Source organism: Peromyscus leucopus, chromosome 2 (assembly GCF_004664715.2).
Source record: "Peromyscus leucopus breed LL Stock chromosome 2, UCI_PerLeu_2.1, whole genome shotgun sequence".
NCBI lineage: Eukaryota > Metazoa > Chordata > Mammalia > Rodentia > Cricetidae > Peromyscus > Peromyscus leucopus.
Window position 1 is genome coordinate 53,807,701 of NC_051064.1, and position 26,050 is coordinate 53,833,750.

The 26,050-nt window shown below is 48.8% G+C and overlaps 2 protein-coding genes across 9 annotated transcripts; both read left to right on the plus strand.

The window, feature by feature from the left end:
* Positions 1-1,773: 1,773 nt before the first annotated feature.
* On the plus strand, positions 1,774-10,452 carry Dnajb5 (DnaJ heat shock protein family (Hsp40) member B5). 8 transcript variants are annotated; one of them, XM_037202536.1, is made up of 5 exons: positions 1,774-1,911; positions 2,385-2,853; positions 5,058-5,302; positions 8,264-8,865; positions 9,060-10,452. In XM_037202536.1, exons 2-5 carry the CDS (start codon positions 2,672-2,674, stop codon positions 9,291-9,293), a joined length of 1,263 nt encoding a protein of 420 aa, XP_037058431.1. In that variant the 5' UTR covers positions 1,774-1,911; positions 2,385-2,671; the 3' UTR covers positions 9,294-10,452. The 8 variants fall into 8 exon arrangements, with proteins under 8 accessions (XP_037058431.1, XP_037058433.1, XP_037058436.1 ...); XM_037202538.1 differs by having other exon boundaries at positions 2,712-2,853; XM_037202541.1 differs by having other exon boundaries at positions 1,797-1,911; positions 2,385-2,652.
* A 7,584-nt stretch (positions 10,453-18,036) lies between these two features.
* C2H9orf131 (chromosome 2 C9orf131 homolog) lies at positions 18,037-25,641 on the plus strand. Its single transcript, XM_028883988.2, has 2 exons — positions 18,037-18,432; positions 21,756-25,641. Exons 1-2 carry the CDS (start codon positions 18,196-18,198, stop codon positions 25,143-25,145), a joined length of 3,627 nt encoding a protein of 1,208 aa, XP_028739821.1. The 5' UTR covers positions 18,037-18,195; the 3' UTR covers positions 25,146-25,641.
* Positions 25,642-26,050: the final 409 nt, after the last annotated feature.

Consider the following 26,050-nt stretch of genomic DNA (forward strand, 5'->3'; position numbering starts at 1 on the left):
TCTCCGCCCCGGCCCATCTCACCCCCTCATTTCCTCTTTGCCTCCCACCCTGTCTTCTGGCCCCTTTCCAGTTCCCAGCCCACCTCCTTCAGCCAGATACCTGTGAGCTCCCCGCACTGATCACGCCATCTCCCACCTTCTGCTCTCCTCCACCCCACTTCCTCTTTCCACCCTAACTTCTTTTCTCATGCTAAACTCAAATTCCTTTACACTCCGAGAGTCCCATGTGGAACCCTGGGAAGAGGCAGGTAGTTAAGAATATGTAGACCTTGCCTCCAAATCCCCAGACCCCTCTCGTGCTCTTATCTGGGCCTAGGTACTCCAAGCCTCAGTTTACAGTTCTACCCAGCTTGCATGGCCCCGTAGGTGTCTAAATCTGTCTCTTGAAACTGACAAAGAATGAGAGGCGGGAGCATTTTCTCAGGCCTTTTCTTTGTCACCAAATCTCCCAAGAACCCCCTCCCCCTCTTCACCCCCAGATTACCCCCTCCCACCCCCGCTCCCTCCAGCACAGATGGGCCTGGGAGACAGTAACGTGGGCGCCAAGCTCAGTGTCTGCTGGAGCGGCGGCTTCCGCTGGCGACCGCCTCCGCAGCCCCGCCTGCTCTGAGTATCGGGGACACTGGGGCTGAGATTTAATGATTTACTGGGGGTTGGGGGGGCAGAGGTGACAGTGTATGAGGCTGTTAAGAAAGAGGACCATGTGAAGCTGAGGTAAAGGGTTAAAGGGGGAGCTATGTGCTATGATATTGCAGACCACAGAAATAGGGAGATGAATTAAGAGTAAGACAAAAGGAGAAAAAAGTAAGAAAGATACAGAGCAAGACAGAATATTGGGGTGAGGGAAGGTCAGATATCACAATCACAGGGGGTATGAAAAAGGACTTAAAGACAAAGATGAAAGGTTGGCTATAAGGGCTCTGAACTGGGCACTGTGGACTCCCAGGGGCTGAGAAGCGCTTGGCTGCTCCTTAGCGGGCCAGCCGCCAGCGTGAAAGGGGAGATGGAAAGGAGCTGGACAGAGAATCATGAAGATGTGCCCCCTGGAGTTACCAGTTACTAGTGCAGAGAGGAGGTCGCAAGGGCACTTAGACTCGCGAGTCTATGCTCGTCTGTTTTATGTTACAGATAAGCCATGTCAGGTCAACCCCAGGTCTAGACAAGGTAAAGCTAAACCAGGCCAAGTCGGGTTGGCTCACAATTTGTTAAAAGACAGGTAAGGAGAGATGACATTTTGGCACTGGTCCAGAGGCTACACCTCCCCCAGTGCACTTTTCTCTCTCTCTTTCGACTCTCCTAGATGAAGAAAAGAAAGAATGCCTGGTGTCACCGCCAACTGGTGAGCACAGTTTTCCTACTAGGTTGTCTTTGAGGTTGCACTCATTCCAGAAGGTTCTCCCTGGACTCAAGCGGTGGCCAGCACGTCTCACCTCACACTGGAGATTGGACTAATACAGTTGCCCCACTGGCTTGGGTCGAAGTCACAGGGACAAGCCAATAAAATCAAAGGGCGCCTGGAGTTGCCGCCCTCTGTCCTTTTCACCAATGACACGACGAGATGGAGAAGAGGTGTGGTTGATTGATCCCGGAGGGCACCAATCACACCCACACCAATCGCTGCCCGGAATGTGTGCGCGTGTGGCCGGGTGACAGGGGCGGAGAAGGGGTGGCTATCACCCGGACGCTCGTTGAAAGGTGTCCAATCACAGCCGAGTCTGGGCTGAGTGACGGGCAGACGGTACAATGGGAAGCGCGGAGGCGGAGCCGTGGGGGCGGGCTCCCGGTCCCGCTGTCTGCGGCCGGCGGGCAGGCGACTCCTGTCCCGAGTGGAGGCGGCGGAGCCGAGCCGGAGCCGGGGGAGGGGGCAGCGGCTGACAGAAGGACCGCGGCGACGCCCGCAGCTCCTCACCGGTGAGGGCGCTGAGCGAGGACTCGGGGGTCCCGGGGGTGGGGCGTCGAGGAGACAGGTCCGGGTGTTGGGGGGTTGGGACACCGAGGGTCCATAGCCTCCTCTGCCATAGGGGCGCGGGTCCTGGAAGCTCGGGGTCTGCCAGGTGCGGGGTGTCTGCGACGAGGGTCGGGTTGGGTCGGGTCGGATTGGGTTGCGCCGGGCGGAGGCGTTTCTGAGCAGGCCAGCCAGCCAGCTGCGGTGACATCACCGACCCCCTCCCCCGCGCGAACCCCCTTCCTTCCTCTCCCCGCCGCGCCTTTTGTCCGGGCCAGGCTCGGCTCTGCCCCGCCCCTCCCCGCCCATCTGCGGGGGAGGAGACTCCCCGTCAGTGACTTCATTGAGTAGCTTCTCGGGGATTGGACTTGGGTCCTCCCCAGAGAGGCGAGAGGAGCTCACTGCCTCTCGGGGGCCCTGGCTGTCACACCTGTCACAGGTACACACGCTGCCACTCAGCAAGCACCCACTGTCACTTCCAGCCTCACTGTCACCCAGTCATACAGCCACTCACATTCAGCCAGCCAGACACTGCTGTACCTGAGGGCAGGTGGCCGCTGGACCCTCTCCCTCCACTCCGCACCCGGGGATCAGGTCCGGCTCCTGCGGCACGACACAGGCCTTGCTGGGCAAGCGCCTCTGAGACTCTGAGGAGGTGGCTGCCAGAGCTACGGCGTCCCAAGCAGGCTCCGGTGGAGCGATCAGAGGTGAGGGGCTTGGCTGGGCATGTTTAAGCGCACAGTGCTCTCCTGCCCACCCCCAGCAGCACCCCCACTACAGGCTCGAGGAGCTTTCCGGAGCTTCCCACACTTCTGGGGAGAAGACTTCTTAGCCAGCTTGATGTTTAAAATTCAGCTGGAGCCCTTAAAACTTCGAGCGTGGACGCTGAATGGGTTTGTAAAGTTTCGGTAAGTCCCTCCTGAGAAGGGCACTCATACCCACGCGGAGTCCAATTCTCCACATCAGCCATTCCCTGCACTGCCTCCTCCCTCCCTACCTCCCTCCCTGGCATCCTCATCTCATCCTGTGGCATCCATCCTTTGACCTCACCTGCACGTCTGAATGAATTGTACCGGTGTCATCCATCTCCCTCAAACTCTGTTGCCACACACATCTCCAATGTCTCAGTTCGTCAGGTCTCGCTCTCAATCGTCAGTCACCTGTCTTCCACTTCAACCGTTTCCTCCTGCCATCTCTCATCTCCTGTCAGGGCCCTCTCTCCTCCCAGTCCCTTTTGCTATCTGTCCTCATTTTTGTCATCCCTAGCTCTCCCTTAACATAGTCCTCATTCTTCATCAAAGGCAGAGCCATGCCATGGGGCTCCTTTGTCATTCCGCCACGTGGCTGGTGGGGAGGGAGACGGGAGGGGGTGGAAAGGTGGGAAAGGAGGCAGGTCCTCAGAGGTGGCCCCGTGTCTGTGGAGGCCAGAGAATTATGGGTGGAGAACAGCTAGCAGGCAGGTGCCAGAGAGGAAGCTGGCGGTGGTGGAGAGGTAATGGGGGGGACCACAAAAAGGTGGGTGGGCCAGTAAGCTATGCCACTCGCCCTCTGCCTAGAAGCTGCTGGAGTTCTCTGGCACCCTGTTGCTGTCCTAGGTTTCTTTCAATCCTGGGGTAAAAAAAGTGTGGGCTGAGACAAAGATGGCAGACCACCCCGTCTCCCTCTCAGACTGCTCTTAATGCCGCTTCCGAAAATGGCTGCTCTCCCCCAGATGCTCTTTCTTCTCTGCCTCCCCCAACTCCAGTCTCCCCCACAGGCGTGACATGCTGGTGTGGGGAAATGGGGGAGTACCCGCCTTTATGGTGCCTTCTCTTTGTCAGAGTGAGGTGACTCCCAGAACCATGAGTCAACCCAGCCACCTGCAGCAAGCCCTGTAGGGACAGGAGCTAAGGTCATTCTCCATGCCTACCTGGGGCGCCAGAGGCTTCCCCCCTAACTGTCACCACCCTGCCAGGACACCTTGTACATCTCACTACTGTGAAGTAGTCAGGGGCAGAAAAGCAAGCCTCAGCTGTGGCTGCCAGGACATTGCTAGAAAGACTCTGGTTCTCCCTCTTTTGACAAGGGTTGGCTAAACCTCCAAAAGGCTAAAGAACAGCATCCGGCCATTCCCTCGAGTCCCCTCCCTTCATATCATCCACATATCCATTGATGAGAGCAGGTTAGAGTGGAAGGATCAGAGCCCCGTGGTGATGTCCTTGAACCCCACTTAGAAGGGGTCATCAGAGGAGTATAAGCCTAATGCGGAGTCAGATCCTAAACTATAGGGGCAGGCAGAGAGGGGCTTGCAGCAAAGGTATTTAGGACACAGTGGTGAGTGTCTATTTGTCTCCTGACACCTAGGCTTTGAGAAAGCCTCATCTCTGGTGCCTTTGTTCACTACCATTGGTGCCTGGGCACATAGACATGTATTCACACTTCAGTGTGTAGATCCTTGGAAACGAGTAGAGGCAACTGTTACCCTGGTTGGGGGATAGACAGTGTCCCCCCTTGCTAATGAAGGTGTTAGGAACAGCAGTTTCCAAAGGCTGTGAGTCACTCTGTGATCTGAGTCACACGTGAAGCTTAGCATAGCCTGGGGGGGCAAGGGCAGAGGGATCTAGACTCCAAACTCCCATAGCCTGATTCAGCTGGCTGAAGACTAGAGCCTGTTCCCGGTCCTGGGCTACTGCCCCAGCTGTCCTCAGTCCGGGCACCATGCCTGAGGTGTGGCGTAGGAGAGACTACGAAGCTCAGGTGACCTCACTCAGTACACTGACCTTCGCCAGCTTCTGTGTGTGAGTCTGTCAGTCCACAGTGCCATCTCACTCCGAAGGGCCTCTCAGGGGTCCTCAGGCTGGCCCAAGGGCCTGGGCCTCAGCCTAGACCTGAGAAGTGGGCCACAATCTTCAGCCAGAAGCTGAGAAAGGAATCACGGAATCCTAGCATGTCAGAACTGGAAGACAGCATCTAGCCAAAACTTTCACTTTACAGATGGGGAGACAGAGGCCCAGAGAATAGGCATGACCTATTGAAGGTCATACAGGGAGTCATTTAAGGATTGCAGGATCATCAGGAGTGGGGCTGGGCTGTAGAGATCAGGGCACCAAAGATTGGACCTGGGTTCTTTCAGAAACAAGGAGCCCAGCACCGGTCCAGTGGCTGTGATGGGGAAGGATTATTACAAGATTCTCGGGATCCCGTCAGGGGCCAATGAGGATGAGATCAAAAAAGCCTATCGGAAGATGGCCTTGAAATACCACCCAGACAAGAACAAGGAACCCAACGCTGAGGAGAAGTTTAAGGAGATTGCTGAGGCCTATGACGTGCTGAGTGACCCTAAGAAACGGAGCCTGTATGACCAGTATGGGGAGGAAGGTAAGAAGGTGTACAGCGGCCCAAACCTGGACCCCCGAGTTTCTCTGGAGCCCTGGGCAAGCCAGTTCTCACGGTGGGGTTGGAGGAGGCAAATTTCTTTAGAGCAGCCCAATCGTTCACTACCTGGTCACAGCTCACTGTCTTCCCCATCTCTCTCCCCCTCCCTTGGCCCTTTCTGGCCCTAGAGAGGCTGGAGTCTGAGCCAGAGGCCTCCCCCCCCCCCTTCCTTCCTTCCCAGCCTTATTAGTCCTGCCTGAAGTCCCTGCAGCTTCATTGGCTGTCTGAAAGGTTGGGGAGAGAGCCTGTGACTCTCTGAGCACGGCATTTACATTCATCAGCATAAAAGTCTGGCCTGCGAACAGCCAGGGAATTAACCACTAGAGTTCTCAGTGGAAATGCTTGTTGCCACCATCCCCCAGTCCCTGGCCACTTCAGGCCAACAGAACAGAGATTTGCCTCCCAGAGGAAGTGGCAGGGATCCAGGAGTGGCGGGGGAGATGTTGCGGGCATCTTACCCTTCCCTGGGGCAGTTGGTGGACACGCACAGGGTGGGCAGCAGGAAAGGCCCAAATAAAGCCTCCGAGAGCGTGGCTCCGCCCAGCACATCCCACGGGCATGATGTAGCTGCTAATTCTGGGCCTGCCCCTCGGGGCCCGCCTGCCACCCGCCAGCCACAGGCACCTGTCAGGCTATATTAAGAGACATTGTCACAGCTGAGGACTCTCCCTCCTGGGAAGACCTGCCCTTCCTCCTAGCGACATCCACCGTTCTTCACACTGTCCTCCTCTTCACCTTCCCCAGAGTGTGCTCAGAATGAACCGGGCTAATGGCATGTAGTATGCCTGATTAAAAGCAGGGCCTGAAGAGCACGTTCCTCCCGTCCCCTCTTGTGTTCTGTTCACCTCTGCCGCTCTCCTCCCCGTGCCCCATCTTCCCAGCTCCCTCTTTTTAGTCTCTAGGCTGTGAGCTCATTCCGTTTTTCCCTGATCATTCCTAGACTTGCCAGTTCTCAGAGAGCCCCGGCACCTGCTCCAATCCCCAGCCTTCTCCCAGCTCAGGAAGGAGGATGGGAGCAGGGAAAGAAGGCAGGCTGTGCAGGCACCATGCCTCCATGTGGCCGGTCTCAGAACTGCATCCAATCCTGCACTTAGCCTAACCTTTTAGGAAAGGGGCTGCAGAAGCTACCCAGAAACTTCCTCCCCCACCTCATACACAACCAAGCCCAAGTGAAGGCAACAGCTTCAGGACTGCCATCACGTATTGTACAGACAGAGGCTACACGGGACCAGCACCAGACCCCCACCCTAGAAGCCCCTGGGTTCTGGTGTAGATCATAGGCACTGTGGCCCAGGGAAGACCTCTGGGTTGGAGGAGGGAGAAACAGCCTTGGAAAGTCAGTTCTATTTCTGTCTGCCCTCCCTCTTCCTCAACAGCCAGCCAGAACAATTGTGCACAGAGTCCGTGTGCAGCTCTGGCTTGGGACAAGTTGTTCTCTGCTTGAAGTGAGGTGGGGTGGTAGAGCAGGAATCCCCGCGGGGAGAATTCCCCCTCCTGTCATCAGCCCAGCCTCCTGCTCTCTCAGGAGCTCTGCCTAGCTTTGCAAACTTGCTTCAACAGGAAGAAAGAACAGACCCAAGTCTTGGGGGAGGGGTTAAGGGCAGCTGCCACAAGCCCCCAAATGCCTGCTATTTACTTGCCCTCTCTAATGAAACCCAAACCCGTCCTTGTAATCCCATGAAATAAGAGGGTAATTTAGGCCCAGATTCCCAAGACCAAATGAAATTTTAGACCAAAGGCCTCAGAGAGGGCTAAGAACCCAGCCTAGTGCTAGAGCACTTATCTAAAGTGCACAAAACCCTGGGTTCCCTCCCCAGAAATAAGTCTCAATGAGAGGGGCCCTTCCCCTCACCTGGGCCCCATCCCTGAATCGATATATTTTGGATCAGTCTGTGTTAATCCCCTCTGCCATACTTCCCACTATTCCATCACAGACCTACCCTGAAAGTACCATCCAGCAATCTGAGTCCCATAGACAAGACCCAACTCCAGAGAGAGCATCTGGGGTCACTCTCTGGAGCATCTGGGACCTTGCATGGTCCCAGCCCATTGATGTATGGTGGTTGCTCCACATTAAATGTGGGATGCAGGGCTGGTGTGATGTAACCCTGGGGAAGCTGGTCCCGTGTAGCCTCTGTCCGTACAATACGTGAATGGCAGTCCCTGAAGCTGTGCAACACGGCTCAGAGGATGGAAATCAAGTAATTGAATTTTTTTTTAATAGAAAAATAGTTCCTCATCTCCATGTCAATGGGCTTCCTTGTTTTTTGAGACCTCTTGATTTCCTGTTGGAGCAGAATCAAAGCAAGGTTCCTCCTAGACTGTGTCCACACTTCATACTAGCCCCTCTGGTCAAACCCTGTCTGTTTGTCTCTAGCCCTGGGTATCTTGGGAAGTCAACAGAGATTTGGGAGTCAGGTCTAGCCTGTCATGTGATACAAGGCCAGCTGCCCGAGCTTTTATGAGGCATGTTTGGACTGAGTAAGTGGGAATGATTATATAACAGAAGCCATCTCCTAAGTCCCCTAGTCCTCGCTTTTCCACTTATTGGCTAACTAGCTCGAGGGAATCTCAAGGTGCAGGTTGTTTGGGTTTGTTTTTTGAGACAAGGTCTCACTACACAGTCCAGACTAGCCTGAAACTCTGTCCCCCTGCCCAATTTTTGAGTACTGAGATTACAGGCGTGCACCACCATGCCCAGATACGTATTCCTAAGTATGGAGTTAAATGAGTGGATATTAGTCTGTCCAAAGCTTTTCTCACTCTGATAGTCTAGCCCTCTCTGTGGGAGTTAAAGGTTGCTTCTTTATCTAGGCCCGGGAACTGGCAGCTTAGCGGTAGAGGAAAGAGACTGGGATGGGGCCAGGATGGACCACACTGCCCCTAACTTCTCCTCCCCTTTAGGCCTCAAGACCGGCGGTGGTACTTCAGGTGGCTCCAGTGGCTCCTTTCACTACACCTTTCATGGGGACCCTCATGCCACCTTTGCTTCCTTCTTTGGTGGCTCCAACCCCTTCGATATCTTCTTTGCCAGCAGCCGCTCCACTCGGCCCTTCAGTGGCTTTGACCCAGATGACATGGATGTGGATGAAGATGAGGACCCATTTGGTGCCTTTGGCCGCTTTGGCTTCAATGGGTTGAGCAGGGGTCCAAGGCGAGCCCCAGAACCACTGTACCCCCGGCGCAAGGTGCAAGACCCCCCTGTGGTGCATGAGCTTCGGGTATCCCTGGAGGAGATCTACCATGGCTCCACTAAGCGCATGAAGATTACAAGACGGCGCCTCAACCCTGATGGGCGAACTGTGCGCACCGAGGACAAAATCCTGCACATCGTCATCAAGCGCGGCTGGAAGGAAGGTACCAAGATCACCTTCCCCAAAGAGGGCGATGCCACACCTGACAACATCCCAGCCGACATTGTCTTCGTGCTCAAAGATAAGCCTCATGCACACTTCCGCCGAGATGGCACCAATGTGCTCTACAGTGCGCTCATCAGCCTCAAGGAGGTGGGGCGTGTGTGTGTGTGTGTGTGTGTGTGTGTGTGTGTGTGTGTGTGTGTGTGTATGTGTGTGTGTCTATAGGAAGCATCTCTTTCCTTTCCCTTCTGACACACATCTCCACCCCACCCCCGTGTACATCTTTTTCCTTTCTCTCTACTCTCTCTGCCTCCCTTTTCCTCACTCTGCCTTATCTTCCCCAGGCGCTGTGTGGCTGCACCGTGAACATTCCCACCATTGATGGCCGAGTGATCCCTCTGCCCTGCAACGATGTTATCAAGCCAGGCACCGTGAAGAGACTCCGCGGGGAGGGCCTCCCCTTCCCCAAGGTGCCCACTCAGCGGGGAGACCTCATTGTTGAGTTCAAAGTTCGGTTCCCTGACAGATTACCACCGCAGACACGTCAGATCCTTAAGCAGCACCTCCCCTGCTCCTAGGCTCCGCCCTGGCCAGTCTGGAGCCCGCCACAGCAATACCCCACACTCACCCCATCTCATGTGGACCCAGCTGGATGCCCACCGGACACTGGCACCTTTCTAAAATGCAAAAAGAAAAAAAAAAGCCACTGATTTTCAGGAAACTGTTCCTGTCCCCAACCCCTTTCAGAGTTGGGCTGCTTTGGGGGAATGGGAGGGAGGTGGGAGAGCTAGCCCAGGCCAGGGGTCAACTTTCTGTCACTAGCTTTGAATCCAGTTCCCACTCCAGTGGCTGGAGAGTGACTTGAGTGCTACTTGAAGATAGAGAGTCCTTGTCCATGCCTGTAAATAGCATGTCCTCCTCCCCTCAGCCTTGCTAACACCCTTCCTCTCCCTTCCCTCTGGCTTCCTCCTGTTTCTGGAGAAAGAGGACAGAAAGGACACCCCTCCCTCAGGTCTGTAGTGTCCAAGGCTATCCTACAAGTATTCATGCCCATGGAGCACTGGCCTAAAGTGGTCTGTGTCTCTCTGCGAGACAGAGGAGCGGACATAGGAAGGGAAGGTCCGTTACCTGTGAACAAGGCGTCCATTGAGCACGAGACACTTTCATTTGGGGACAGGGAGGTGAACCAACACTCAGGAGCCTCCCCAACAGCTGCTCTGCCTACGCCCCACAGAGTTGGAGGGTCTGTCCCCCCCGCTGCTCTGAGGAGTGTTCACGGGTGGGGAAAAGAGAGGCTGAGGCATTACAGCTAAGAGGTGGGGCAGGACCCACCTCCCGGCCATCATCAGGAAGGAAAGGGCTTTGGGGTCAGGTGGCAGCTACTCCCCACCAAGAGATTCAGGATCACAGGTTCTCCCCACATCTCTGAACTCAGGGCCAGGCCACCCGAAACTTCCAAACCCCACTTTTGTGATATGTGAAGCTACTTATTTCTTACCTTTCTTGGAGGCTGTGTCAGAGATTTCCAGCCCCTCTCTGCCTGTGTGACCCCCACCCCTCTCCCACAGTTGTATAAAAGTCAAACCGTGAAGAGCTGGGAGGAGACTGCTTCAGCTGCTCCTGGGGTGGGGTCTTTAGGTTTTCTCACTTTGACAAGCCCCTGAATGTTTTTATAGTAGTTTTTTGTATTTTTTTGTAATGACAGTATTATGAAAAAAATAAAGTATTTTAAAAATATGGCCTCTGAGCAGGAGCAGGGCCCCTGGGGTGCAGGCAGGAATGCAGTGGCACTGTCAGCCTCCTTCCAGAGCCCTGATCACGCCCGAGAAAGCCAAGCGACCTCAGTGTAAGCCGAAGCCGACCCTTCTTCCTGTAAGCTGACTTTTTGGAATTCCAGAACATACACCCTAGACAACAAAGCTAGAAGCCACAACCCCGCTGTCTGGAAGAAGACACCCTTGGCTGTGAGAAACAGAGCCTGTCCTCTTCAGAAGCATTGTCAACATGAGCATGAACAGACTTGTCTAAATGTTCTCTTTGAATTAGAGACATTTTATTCCTTGGAGGGAACGGAGGACTTTCTGACTGATGAGAATAGGCACACTCCCAAAGACAAAGTTTGGCCACCAAGTGGGCTGGAGAGATGGCTCAGCAGCTAAGAGCACTTCCTGTTCTTACAGAGGAGCCAAATTCAGTTCTCAGGACAAATATTGGGCAGCTCACGGCTGCTCAGGGGAACCTGACAACCCTGGCCTCTGCAGGAACCTGCACTCATGTGCACACACGCACACACACTTATTTAAAAATAATAAAATTCATTTTTTTCTTAAGTTTGGGCACAGAGAATGTAGCTAGAGAATGCTGGCAGGGCCTGGCTGGGGATCTGGGTTCCCTGAAGGGCACTAAACACATTGTTGCTCCTTGAATCACACATTTTCTGAGGATGTCCTGACCTGCCTGTCCCTGCTAGACAACTCTGACTTCTCAGGGTCTGGTCAATACTGCACAAAGGCCACTGCCTTTTCCCCTTGGGTCTGGTAGCAGGAACTCTGTGGTTATAGGAATAGCCACCTTCAAGTATGCCAGCCACACTGCTGGCTGGAAAGAGGCCCAAAACAGCCTCGAGACCACTGTTCCCAATACCACATGGATGGCTGCCCTCTGCTGGGCCTGGCCCCCAACAGGTGGACCCTGGGCGTCTCTGGGCCTTCCTGACTCTTCATCCTGCCCTGCGCAGAAACACCGACCAAGGCTCCCGTCCTCTGACATGAGGCACTTCCTGTGGGAGGCTCTTCCTCCTGCTCCCCAAACCAGGGGGTCTGGATCACAAAGATGTCTGCTTGGGTGGGGTAGACCCCACCCTGAATAATCCTACTCCATTCTCTCCTGGTCTCATTCACTTGGGGCTAAATATTATCTTGTGTCTTCCCTGAGACCTAACTTCAGGATCTGGATGTCCTGGACCAGAATTCTCCTTCTGGCCCCTCTGTGAACACACAGGACCTAGGAAATTGTCCTGACTTCATATTTCCACTGAACACACTCTGCTGGGAGCATGGGACCCTGAAATCCTAGAAACCAGGCTATCTGAGGTAAGATAACCTTTTGTTGGAATGCACACACACACAATAGAGGAGAGAGAGAGAGGAAAAATGAAAAAAAGGGGAGTGGAAAGATGAACCTTATGAAAGTCAAGAAACTAGGGAGTGTTTCCTGGATGGATCTTTATTGGATTTTCTCACTTGGCCAATTTTTTCAGTGTGTGTGTGTGTGTGTGTGTGTGTGTGTGTGTGTGTGTGTGTAATGACAACTATAGCAATCATTTGTCCATTTTGTATGACAGTATGTCTTCAGACTTGGCTACCCTGGATCTTACCATCTTAGTCATTGGAATCACTCATCCATTTAGTTTCAGGACACCTCTCAGCTCTCTGGCTGTCAGGACATCTGTGACTTGAACCTTCTTGGACCTCCCTTCTCTTTGGCCTCTTTGGACTATGAACGAACTTCCAAATCTCCAATATCCTCCTAAAGAGGAAACTGAAAAGCTGCCCCTCTCTGTGATGCACACACGCAGCCCGTCTAGTTTTCTGCTCCTGAGCACTGCCCTCACAACCGCCGTCTGTTAGTGCCCCCCCTCTCACTGTCCTCACAACCGCCGTCTGTTAGTGCCCCTCACTGCCCTCACAACCGCCATCTGTTAGTGCCCTCTCACTGCCCTCACAACCACCATCTGTTAGTGCCCTCTCTCACTGCCCTCACAACCCCGTCTGTTAGTGCCCCCTCTCACAACTGGCTCCCTACTGTCTGTAGCTTCAGTTACGGGTGATCGTGTGCCCCCTTCTGGCTTCCTTAGGCACTGTATGAACGAGGTACACAGTCATACATTCAAGCAAAACATGCATGCATGTAAGAAAGTAAAATACACAGCCAGGGCTACACAGAGAAACCTTGTCTCAAAAAACCAAGGGAAAAAAGAAGACAAAAGAGAGGACAAGAAGAAAATGAGAAGGAGAAGGAGGAGAAAGTAAAATAAGACAAGTTTTTAAGTGAACAAATTGAAATTTTGGAGTTGAAAAATACAATATCTGAAATGAAAATTTTGTAAGAATATTAACATATTAGGAAGACAGACAAAAATCCGTAAACTTAAAGCTAGGTCAATGAAATTATTCACTTTGAAGAATGGAGAGAAAAAAGAATAAAGAAAGAGGAAGAAAGCCTTTAAGACCTGTGAAACACCACCAGGCAAACAAATAATGGAAGTTCTAGAAACAGAGGAAAGAAAGGGTAAGAAATATGCAAAGTCCTGTGTCAGATAGATACCCTAGCACTAGAAGGGAGGGGAAGAAGAGGAGGAGATAGAGGAAGAAAAAATGTCTGAAAACTCCCCCAAATTTGATGGGAGAACTTATTAATATGTATACCCAAAAAGTTCAGTGATGGAGATCATTGGTGAGTGCTTGCCTAGCATGCGAAAGGCCTTGTTCAATCCCAGCACAAGAAAAGAGTAATCCCAGGTGGGTGTGTGGGACAATGAAAAGACCCACAGCTGGACAGATTGCATCCAACTTCAGTCAGGCTTGGAGCCGACTCTTATGAGGAGCCATGCAAACCAGAAAGCACTGGTGATATGGTTCAAATGTTGGAGGGAAATTCTATACCCAGAAAAACTACCTATCAGAAAGGAAGGAGACAGAGGTGCATTGCTGTAATCCCGCAATGGATAGACAAAGGCAGGAAGACCACAAATTAGAGTCCAGCTTGGATTAGATAGCAAGTCTGAGGGAAACCTGAAGGATAGTACAGCTAAAGCCAGACACCAACAAAATAAAGGTGGCTCACACCTTTGATCCCAGCACTCAGGAGGAAAGGGCAGGTAGATATTTGGATGTCCAAAGCCAGCCTAGTCTACTTAGTGAGTTCCAGGACAGACACAGTGAGACTCTGTCTCAAACAAAACACTGAAGGAGAAATCAAGACATCCCTAGATAAAGACTAAGAAAATTCATCACCAGAAAATATGTCCTAAAATTCCTCAAGGTTCCTTCAGGTTGATATAAAGGAAACTAAGGAGTAACTCAGATCTACATGAAATAAAGAGAACTAGTAAAAAGAAACCACACAGATAAAAATAAAAGTATGTACAAAGATTTTTATTTGTATTTTTCTTATCTTACCACCACATGATAGTTCACAACATCTGCAACTCCAGCTCCAGGAGAACCAACACCCTCTTCAGCACTCTTGGGCATTGCACACACATGGCGCACCAACATACATGCAGGTAAAACCCATACACAACACATTCAGTCTAAAAGAAATTAGAAAAAAGATTCCTGCATAAATCAGCATTTACAAACATGAGTTAATGGCTATACATTGCAAAAATATTTTATGTTCAAAAGGGCATGTGTATGTGCACACACACACACATACACATGGACCCACACATATGCAAAAAACAGGCATACACACACGTGAAAACGGAAAGATAAAAAATTAAGATGAATAAATGTAAAAGATGAGAGAGAAACCTTATGTTCTGCATGGAGATAATGGAAAGGTGCCCTGAGGGCAGGACCCCATCTTATGAAAACAAAGTTCATTTGGAAGGAGAGACCCTGAACTAAGAGGTTCTTTGCTGGAAAACAACTGCCTAAGGATGTGTTTTTCTGATCTCAGTTCAAGGCCCCCAGAGCACAACAGCTGTGGTATAGTGGAGCTAGACTGCAGATCCACCAGGCAGCAGAACTGGCAGGAAGAAAACTAACAAATTCAAGTTCAGAAAAAAGAATGCCAAGAGCAGTGGAATCCAAGGTTAACTGAAGAACAAGAAAGACCCATGAGGTCTCTAGGCGAGCTCTAAAGGATTTGAGAGACTAAAGGTGCTGGCTGCCAAACCTGACAACCGGAATTCAACACCTGGGATCCTCATGGCGGAAAGAGAGCATCAATTCCTGCAGACCGTGGTCTTATCTCCACGCGTGTGCCGGGGCATTTGTGCCCACACACATACTCAAGTAAATAAACACATGGAACTAGGTGTCACCACTTTCAAAGGCAGATAGATGAGTAAAGGAGGTTAGTGGCAATACATGGACAAAGGCAAAGTAGCCTTTGTGATGGAGAGGCAGAGGCTACTGTTCTTACAGTAAATGAAGAGATGGGGAGGGAAGCCAACAAGTTGGGCAAAATTACAAGGCTGAGGTAGAGTATGGCATGGGAAGCGGGGTCTCTTAGGATCCCCAGGCCTCTATAGCTAGTGCATATATGTGGTTTCTATTGTGTGTAAGTGACAGGTTCATACATAGGCTAGTGTTGAACAGGATCACACAAAGAAACTGTCTAATGGTTTTCCAGAGGGCGGAGGGAAGGGTGGAAGCCAAAGAAGTCAGGTAAACTCAGGCAGAGAACTGTGGGAACCCCTGGACACTGCAGGGGCAGAGAATGGGGGGACACTGCAGGAGCAGAGAACTGTGGGAGCTGGGAACACTGCAAGGGCAGTATCTTTCCTAACCTCCCCAAAGATAAGGTCCATTTCTACCCTTGCTACATCAGGGAACTTGCTGCAAGATGCCTTCACCTGGAGTCTTTTCCAGATGGCTGAAAAGACCAGAAGTACCTGCTGCAGACAGGGGCAGAATGGGGACAGGAAGGCCTCGAAAGCCTGAGGAGTCTGTCACATTCTCCTATCACTAATTTATGACCCTTCTTTTATTCTTTCATAAATTCTCAGAGTTACTCACCTCCACCCCTGATCTCAATGCAGCCCGCACTAGGGCTCTAAAGTGGCATGAGTTATGCCAGGAAAAAAACATACAGAAGAGATTAATGAATACTACTCCCCATCCCCACCTCCTACCCACCACAAGAGCAAGTGAGTCCTGGGTCTCATGGGCTGTTTTCTGGTAAGCTCTCCAAGGCTTGGTCACATGTGATGGAGAGGAAGCAAGCAAAAGTAGTACAGAAGCTGACTAAAACAGTCCTTTGTGGGAGGTTCTGGGGTCCCTGAGTGGCCAATGACAACTAATGAGCTCAGTCACACACTAACACTGTATACTTTAAAGTACTTTCTTATCATTGTCCCATATGTTCTGTATAAGCATGGTGTGAGAGATACAGGCCAAGAGGACCTCAAGGAGGAATCTGAGCCTCGGGGAAGTTCAATAATTTGTCCAAAATCAAGACTCTGAAAGTGAGTCTTGGGACCTTTGTTCTACTGTGTCACACTGCCACCTGGTGGGCATTCATCAGCTGTACAGATCTTCCATTTTCAGGGCTGAGCAGAACCAGAAAGCTGGTATTCCGGATGGTGGTTTCTTCCTTTAGTTTCCTCATTGTAAAGTGTTTTGCTGACAGAAATGAGCTCTAGCAACATATAGTCTCAAAGACTGTGGGCTCTGAAAAGGGAATTTGGTTAACCCTTGAGAGCAAGTAGAAATTTAGTGATAAATGCCTATTTGTTGTGTGTTCTCCTCTTTAAACTGATGCTGAAGGACAAGAAATGAGAGATCATGACAGCAAGGGTTTTACCAAGGCATGATGACTCTCACAGTCGTGCAGGGATAAAACTACCATGTCGATCAAAAGTGCCAAGACCAAGATGACCAAGAAGCCCCTCAGAGGACAACATCAGATATGTCTACCATATGCGAACAGTTATAGATTTAGGGATTCAAAAGGGCCTTCATCATGACCAAACACAGATGGTTTCATTGACAGAAGAGTAACATGATATTCTGGCCTCACTGGGAAAAACTCAGCTGATAAATACTGAATGCTGTAATAAATGAAGCTATAGCTCCACTGATTCACCTTTTTCTCAGTATGTTTGTTGAAATGTTAAATGGCGCCGGGTGGTGATGGCACATCGCCTTTAATCCCAGCACTCAGGAGGCAGAGGCAGGCAGATTTCTGCAAGTTCGAGGCCAGCCTGATCTACAAAGCAAGTTCCAGGACAGCCAGGGTTACACAGAAAAACCCTGTCTTGGGGGAAAAAAAAGTGATAGGAGGAGGAGGAGGGGTGGGGGAGGAGGAGAGGGTGAGAACAGAGGAAACACCCGGGACCAGTCAGCAGACACAAGAAGCAGTGAAAGTAAGATCTACAGAAAGAGAGTCAAAAGCCCGGAGGCATAAGGTAGATGAAGAGAAACAGGTTAATTTAAGTTAAAAGAGCTAGCCAGAAAAGAGCTAAGGCCAAGCATTCAAAATTAATAAGTCTCCGTGTCATGATTTGGGAGCTGGTTGGTGGCGCAAAAGAAAAAGCCTGGTACAGAGGAAGAAGGAGAATTTGCACCACTCAGAAGGATTACCTGAGCTGATGACAATCACAATCAATTACAGATGAGCAAACTGGATCAATGGTACATGGAAGCACACATTGACAAAATGGGGATTCCAATGACCACGTTCATACACATCCTGACACATAGGGCAAAGGACTAAGGTAACTAAAAGACCTTCATACTCCAGCCAATCATGTTGCCACTTTGGGCACTTCTGAGATTTTTTTCCTCTTTACATGCCCTTAGATTCATAGCTTTTTGTTTTGTATTTATTGTCTGCCAGTTGAGGGCACATGTATCTTTACAGACTGAAACAAAGACTTTCTGTCATTTTCAGACTAGGAAGTAGGATGACTTAACTTACCAAGGTGGTCTCATCGCTCCCAAACAACCACAATTCACACAAAACCAATACAGTTTTTCAAAGAAAATTATCCATTTTTTTCTGAACAATAATTAAACTTTATAGTAAAAAAGCAGCACAAAAAGAAACAAAGAAAAGTTTGGTGCCAATTCTCATTCTCTTCTGTTTAAGTAAACTATAAACACTTACTATGTATGGATAATGTAGTTTGCTAATTTAATTAATGAATTTGTAGTTTTTCTCTGAAATTCAAATTTTGAAGATGTTAAACTTCTACACATTTATTCTTCTTTGAGCCTATAGTCCCAGCTACTCAAGAGGCTGAAGAGGACTACTTTAGTTCAACAGTGTGAGGACAGCCTGGCGGCGGTAGCACACACCTTTAATCCCAGCACTTGGGAGGCAGAGGCAGGGGGATCTCTGAGTTAGAGGCCAGCCTGGTCTACAGAGCGAGTTCCAGGACAGGCAGGGCTATGAAGAGAGGGTCTGTCTCAATATAAAACAAAATAAATAAGTAAATAATGAAACAAACAAAAAACCTGAGGTACTAAGTTATTTGATTGAGGTTTCACAGACAGGAAGTGAGAACTGGAGTTTGGATGCCATAGTTCAATGTTAAAATGCATGTCCTAAAGCATGCATAGCTCTGATCCTGGCAATGCAGACATAAGGACAGCACTGAGATTTCACTGTGAGTTGTCTGACAGAGGTAACATTTTTGGCCCTAAGCTCCAGTAGGGCGGCTCTGGGATCCATGTTGGGGGTTGGGAGTTCTGTGTTCTATGACATAGTGATGACCTCAAAAAAACTGCCACTAAACTGAAGAAAATGGAATGGCTGCTGGAAGACCTGCTTAAGGCTAAGGGAGATATGGGGCTTCTCCAAGGCCAGCTGACCCATGCTCTGGCCTGCAGACACTGCAGCAGCAGCATCTGCCTCCAAAGTCCAGGGAATCTGGTGATACTATTCTTGTTCATGGTGTGGCAGCTCCGAAGATGGTGGCAGCTTGGGAAATGGCACAAGCTTCAGCCCTGGTGCTCTGGAGACATAATGATGCAAGGCAAGGTAGGTGACTACTGTGGGATATCCTGTGTGCTGTAAAAATATGTTGCTATGACTGACTGATAAATAAAATGCTAATTGGCCAGTAGCCAGGCAGGAAGTATAGGTAGGATTAGCAGAGAGGCGAATTGGGAGAACAGGAAGGCAGAGGAGGAGACGCCAGCCTGCTGTCCAGGGAGCAGCATGTAAAGGCAGCAGGTAAAGGTGACATATAGATTAACAGAAATGGGCTAAGTATAAGTGTAAGAGTTAGACAGTGGTAGGCCTGAGCTAATGGCCGAGCAGTTTAATTAATATGAGCTTCTGAGTGATTATTTTATAAGCAGTTGTGGGGTCCGTGGGGCTGGACTGGACTGGAGAAAACTCCAGCTACAAAATGGAGCCCAACGGGTTGGCAAGAGTTTCCACCTAAAACCTGAGAAACAAGATTGTAAAAACAGAGCTTAAAAACAGCTTCCTATTTATCTCTCTCAAGTTAGCAGCAGTCGGCGGGTTTGAGCTACTATGGCGGGTTCATGGTATGCGAGCTTGACCTGCAGTATGGTGGGAAGGAGGCACCTCCAAGCTGCACTTTACGCTGCTGCTGTGTGGTGGATTTAGCCTTTGCTAGTTAAAAAAAAAAAAAAAAAAGGTTTCTAGGCTACACGCTGCTTGGATAGAAGCATAGACCCACTATGGCTCCCAGCGCTAGCAGTAAATTATCTCCACCATGTTGAAAAACTAAATTGGGCGCAGCTAACAGCCAAGACTTCTGCTTTAGTACTAACCGCTGCAGTTTAAAGCAATAGTTACACAATAAGTCCGATTCAGATGAAACAAGACTTTAAGTGGTTTACAATGTGTGTAAAAAATGTAGGCTTGAAAGAGACAGAAAAAGGAATATATGTAGTTACATAAACAGATAGTGTTTAAAAATAAAGTCTTTAAAGAGACAGTAAAGGTAGTATAAAAAATAAGCCACATAAAGATGGATATTACACAGAGAATCTGGATTGTGCTGTCTTTGGGATTCTTAACTGCAGAAAAACATTTGATTGTAAAAGATGTTGAGTTAAGCCAATATGTATATTTTAAAGATATCTTGACTTCAAAATTTGGATCTAAGGATATGTTGCTTTGGAAAGGAGGCTCTGCTTTTGTTTCCACAGAAAGCCAGAGGCTATGGATTTGTTCCAGATTAAGATACATCAGGTTTGACCAGCCAAGACCCCCTGAAAGGTCTCTGATGACACCATGGCCCAGATGATCCAACATCCAGAATGGTTTCAAGGCAACTGGCTCAGACAATATAGCCTCTCAGACTACCCCATAAACCTAAAATTTTCTTTGTGTCCCCATAAGATAGAGCATCCCCCTCCAGCAGGAAGTAGTAAGAGAAGCTACGCCCAAATTCCCAAATATACCACACTGGCTTTGGAGATGGAATTGGCTCTAAACCCAAGCATATTACTAAAATAAAAGGTTAAGAGATTCTTGTGTCCCATATCAGAAGAGCCCTCTGGTGTGGGACAGAGAAAAACCAATATTTTAATTTAAAACAGGTTGACTATAAATGCAATCTCTTTCTAAAGAAGAAAGGGCCATATGATATAGACATGATAGGATGAAAGGGTAGATTAATGAACCTACTTTTAAAGAGCAACAACTTGTTTGAAATGTTTTACATTGGTATAGATTTTAGTTTATTGATATAAATTTAAAGTTAAATTTGTTATACTGTGTGTATATTTCTACTCTTGTTTAAGGTATTGTATTTGTACAGCTCATTTAAAATTGTAATGGATAATTAAGAAATAGATTAATAATTAGTCATCTATGATAATCATACTTGTAGCCATGTTAGTTAAGTTTTCTAGGTATATACAGATATATTTCAGATAGATAGGTAATCTTCAAACACTTCCAAGACCTACAGAATATGGCATTTAAAATGTTTTAAAATTTTAGACTTTCTGGACAGTAAGGCATGTCTGCTCCTGGCAGCACCAAATTTACTTCAGAGAGGAGGATGGGCATTAAAGACACTCCATATAGAGTTTATCTTCACCTTGGCAAAAATAGCCATTTGGGCAAGAAACTATTCTTGCCTGGACTGCTTAATCAACTGGACATGCAGGACCCATAGGAAGGTGACCACTGAACTCTGCTTGGCAAAATGGTCCTTCAGGTTCTTGCTTCACAGAGGAAACTGCCAGACATTCTATAGGACACAGAGAAAAGTGACTGAGAGACTCTAAGCCTGTGGGCTGAAGACAGATGCCCCAACTTTACAGAGAAACTGGATGACTGTCCAGACTGCCAGCTGCTCTGTCTACTCTCACAAGACTCCCTAAAGCTGCTTGCGTCATTCCCCCATTTCTCAGGTAATATTAGATCCTTCTGAGGTCTTTGATGTAGTTGAAGACTAGATAGTTATAATTTCCTCAGTTATGATAAAAGATAAGTTAGATATGAAACCTTAGACTCACAAATATAGGATAGGATATCTTTAACATTGTAACTATAATTCTTACTTGATAATTGTTTTGTTATATGTAATTTTACTATGTTAAAGTTAAAATCTTCCTTTTAAAAAAAACAGAAAAGGGGAAGTGCTGTGGGATGTCCTGTATGCTGTAAAAATATGTTGCTATGATTGACTGATAAATAAAATGCTAATTGGCCAGTAGCCAGGCAGGAAGTATAGGCGGGATTAGCAGAGAGGAGAATTGGGAGAACAGGAAGGCAGAGGAGGAGACGCCAGCCTGCTGTCCAGGGAGCAGCATGTAAAGGCAGCAGGTAAAGGTGACATATAGATTAACAGAAATGGGCTCAGTATAAGTGTAAGAGCTAAACAATGGTAGGCCTGAGCTAATGGCCAAGCAGTTTAATTAATATGAGCTTCTGAGTGATTATTTTATAAGCAGTTGTGGGGTCTGTGGGGCTGGGCAGGACTAGAGAAAACTCCAGCTACAGGTGACCACTGCCCTTGGATATAGAACTGGATGAATAACTATTGAATGACATGTGAGGTCAAATGGAGGGTCATTGATATGGATGTGGCCCCAGATATGTGACTATAAGCCATAGATTAGTGACTAGTTGAGTGCTCAGTGACATGATTTGAACGCAAGTGACTAATCACTTACCCTAGGGTACATGAAGAAGTGCTGATCTCTAAGTAAGAACTGGGTTCTGACATTAACAATGGGTGAAGAGCAGGGTAAGTGACCACCGACCAGAGCTGTGGGGTAGGTGAGCCGTAGAACAGAGACTAATGAATGTATGACACATCACATGTCTCTGAGAAGCCATCATACTTAATTGTATTATGCTCTATTCCCTAGGGACTACAACTTCTGCACCATTTGGCCTTCCTTGATTGCCTGTGGAAGCAAAAGTCAGAGGAAGAAGAGGAATATGGGGAAGAGAAGGAAGAAGAATCATCTCTGGATCCACTAAAACCATATTCTCCTTCCAAAGACGCTCCCACTGGAAATGAATTCACTGCAGCCCCACGCCAGCCATCCTGTAGTTCTGAGGGCCTCCTAAAGGCCACAGAGATACGAGAACAAGTCCTCACACAACCCTCAAGCCCTTCCAGATCCTTCCCTACTTTCCAGATCCTGACCAACCTACCTGTGAGGAACAAGATAGCTTCAGGGAGTTCCCTGCAGCAGAGAGAAAGCCAGCTCTTCTGGGGTCTTCCCTCGCTACACAGTGAGTCCTTGGAGGCTATTTTCCTGAGCTCAGACAGCCCTTCTCCACTAAAGTTGTCTATTTGTCCTTCTGTCTTCTTCAACAAGGTTGCCTTCCTGCCTGTGTACAACTTGTTGCTTCCCTATTACCACTCCCCAACTTACTATCCTACCCCTGAAGCCCACACTATGAGAAATCTGGAAGGAATGGCACCTGGTCCTCAACTAGTTCAATCTCCACCTTCCCCTCTTATCCCATCAGTATCCTCCAGTCTTAAGCCTTTGCCTATGGGCTGCAAGGGAATCGTATCTGACACTGAGGCACAAACACAGTGGTTTACCCCGCAGAAAGAGGTTCCTTGTATCTCTAAGAATCAAGCCCTGCACTCACAGCCTGAACTCCAAAAAACCAGACCTTCCACACTCTTCTATTCATCTGAGGCTTGGAAGGAGATGCCAGGGGATCCCAGCCTCCACCAACACAATCCAGAATCACCTTCTGCCTCTCTGTTGTATCTTTCTAATGCTCAGGAAGTCCTAACTAGGTTTGAGGCCCCACAGATAACCATGAAACAACATGAGCACCCAAAAGCCTCTGAATCTGCAATGCCAACTACAAGCCCACCCCTAATTTCCCTGACAGAATACCAGACAGCCAACCCTATAGGAGACCTGTCTGAATTGAAAGCTCTCTGGGAAACCACAGTGCAAAAAGAGAACCCTCAGATCTATGAGCTTCCAATCTCGGCCCCTTGGCAATTCACAGTACCCATGACAGACCCTCAAGGAACTGGCTCTCCAGGAACTCCCCCTGGATATGAAGCTCAGTGGGGAATCATACAACATAAAGACAGTCCCCAAGCTTCTGATCCCCCAATGTCAGCCTCCTGCCAACCCTCAGGTTCTCTGTCAGAAGTAAACAATATTATCCCCAAAGGAAGACTTTCTACACCCAAGGACTTCAGGGGAAACATGGGACATAAAGAGAAACCATCTGTTTCTAAGTCTCCAGTGCCAGTCCCCTGCCTTCCTCTAGACACCCTGTCAGAACACCAGAACGAGAGTCCTCTAGAGGATCTGTGTGGATATGAGCCTCAGTGGCAACACAGGGAAAACTCAGGCAATCTCTGGGCCTCTGAAACTCCAACCCTGAACTTCAACATGGGGTTCTATGAAACCATCCCTGCATGTGTCCCATTGGGGTCAGAGACTCCATTGAAGGGTAGACCTAGTACAGAAAATCTTTGTGTCTATGCAGATCTAGTTTCACCTCTTAACCTTCCCTCTGCCTCTCTTCCAGACTTCGCAATGGGCCCCCAAAGAGTCTTTTTAGAGTCTAAAGCTGTGTGGGAAACAAAGGGGCAGAGAAGGAATCTCTGGATGTTTGACTCCCCATGTCCTGCCCATACACCACCTCTAGCCCCCTTTATAGAACCACAAAGAATCAATACTATGCATAACTTCCCTAGATCAGAAGCTACATGGAAGGATACTGAGCATACAAGAAAATGTTTGTCTTCTGAGCCTCCATTTCTGAACCTCAACCCATCCCCAACTCTTGTACAGCCGCCCCTCAGAGTTAGCTCCGTAGAGAACCCACTTAAATCTAAAGTTTGGTATGGGGACACTCAAAGAAAAAATAATTTCTTGGCTTCTGAGTGTCCAACTCAAAGCTCATTCCAACACCTGCTTGGAGCCAGTTCCTCAGGAGTCCTATCTAAGCCGGCTGGAGGGTACATGAAGCAGAATGAAAACTGTTGTGTTTCTGTATCCTCAGTTTGGGAATCTAGCCCACCTCCAAATTCTGTTTCCAAGTCTCACATAAGTGAGCTTTCTGGAGATCAATGCAACTGTAAACCTATGAAATCAGCAGTAGAACAGAGAAAGGACTCCTGGGCCACTGAGCTACCAGTCCCCAGCTTTCTCTCTGCTCCAACACATAAACCACACTCCAACACTGAGTTTGTATGTAGAAATGTTCAAAAAATAGAGGCCTCCAGGGCCCCCAGTCCTCAAGTAGTGAATCCTCTGCAACCAACATCCTGGCCTCCCGTTCTAGCTAGAGCTTGGAAGTCTGAGCCTACCCAGCCTGGCCTACAGAAGGAAAAGATGGTCTCAGAAGCCAAGGCAAAGGTCCCATCTCCCCAGGGTGGGGCTGTCTCAGGGGTGTGTGACCATCCTGTGAACCATCCCTGGCAATGGAGTAGAGAACTAGAGCTCAGACTAAAGAAACTCCAGCAGAGCACCACTTCCAAATCCCCAGGCCCACATCACTCACTTCGCAGCTGCCCAGCTCTTAACTCCCCAACTCCAGAATCTTGGGGACCTTCCTCCTGTCCCCCACATCAGGCTCATCCTCTCAATCTGGACCCCTGTTCTTCAAGTGCTGACCCCCCAAAAGTTCAAAGGGCAGAACCTCAGCCTGCCCAGGCCCCTCAATGTTCTCACTCATCTTCCAGCAGAGCAGAGCAAGAGTCTCCAGAAAACAAGAGGATGAAATGGAAGGTAGCAGTCCAGATCCCACCCCCAGGGCACGTTCATACAAAGGCTACTGAAAACTGCTCAAATTCAGGGGTTCTGGTCTCTAACAGGAGACAAGACAAGACTTTAGTACTACTTTCAGCCCCAAAGAAAGGGAGTCCCAGAAAACCCAAAGCAGAGAAATGTGGAGGAGGGACTGCAAGATTGGAATCATCCACTGCCACAGGGAAAAACAACCCTGCCCAGGCCTGCAGACCAACAGAAGCCCCTATACACAGACTTTCTAAAAAGTCTCAGTATAGAACTCAGCATTCTCCACACACTGTTATTGCTCAGCAGCTTCTCCCAAACGCTGCTGGTCTCCAGGATCAACAAAGAGCAGGCCTAATAGCTGGTGATACCCAGAATCCTCACTATTGTAAGCACTGTCCCTGGGCCCCCATGGAAAAGCAGCTCCCATCCTCCACACCCCAGGCTCCCCCTACCAGAGGTTTTCAAAGGTTGTTAGCTAAATTTCTAGGTGTCCATAGACCCCTGCTGCCTAAATCCAGTCAGTAAAGTATGATAGTCCTGGTACCCAGGATCCCACAGCCCAAACCAAACCAGGTGTGGGTATGGAAATAGAGACAAATAGAGAAAAAACTAATAAAGTAGTTCAACTAGACAAATCCCATTATGTCTTCCTTAAAGTCTAGGTTACTAAAGATGTCAGCTCCCTACTCTTCTAGAGCCATATCCCCTACAGATTAGGTTCTAGAGCATTGCTTCTCAACCTGAGAGGCTGAGCTGCCCTTTCACACAGGTTGTCTAAGACTGTTGGAAAAACACTATGATTCCTAACAGCAGCAATTATGGTTAGGGAGTAGCAGAACATGAGGAACTGTACTAAAGGGTCACTTTTGGCATTGGAAGGTTGAGAACCACTGTTCCAGAGAAAGAATGAAGCATTCTGCAGTTTTAACTTTCTTTTTCAGACTTTTAGGAGTCCACAGGTCTATATTCTATAGGGTAAAGCTGCAGGGCCAGACGAACAGTTTAGTGCTGTTCTTAAGAGACAAACACTTGGGCTGGAGAGATGGCTCAGCGGTTAAGAGCACTGGCTGCTCTTCCAGAGGTCTTGAGTTCAATTCCCAGCAACCACATGGTGGCTCACAACCATCTGTAATGAGATCTGGTGCCCTCTTCTGGCCTGCAGGGACACATACAGAACACTGTATATATAATAAATAAATAAATCTTTGAAAAAAAAAAAAAAAAGAGACAAACACTTCATAGCAAGTGAAAGAAAAATGCATCCATTCACCTAAATACCAATGATATAAACAACTGTAGTTTGTATTACACATAGTCCTTCTTTTCATCTATCTGACTTATAAATGTTGTTTTGGGACAGGGTCTTGCTATAACCCAGACTAGTCTCCCAACTTATTATCCTCCCGCCTCAATTTCCCAAGCTCACGGAC

Coding starts and splice junctions, on each gene's coding strand:
- Dnajb5 (XM_037202536.1), top strand. CDS start 2,672: ATGTTTAAGCGCACAGTGCTCTCCTGCCCACCCCCAGCAGCACCCCCA. Junction 5,303..8,263: donor TGACCAGTATGGGGAGGAAG/GTAAGAAGGTGT, acceptor CCTCCCCTTTAG/GCCTCAAGACCGGCGGTGGT. Junction 8,866..9,059: donor CGCTCATCAGCCTCAAGGAG/GTGGGGCGTGTG, acceptor TATCTTCCCCAG/GCGCTGTGTGGCTGCACCGT.
- C2H9orf131 (XM_028883988.2), top strand. CDS start 18,196: ATGGAATGGCTGCTGGAAGACCTGCTTAAGGCTAAGGGAGATATGGGG. Junction 18,433..21,755: donor ACATAATGATGCAAGGCAAG/GTAGGTGACTAC, acceptor TCTATTCCCTAG/GGACTACAACTTCTGCACCA.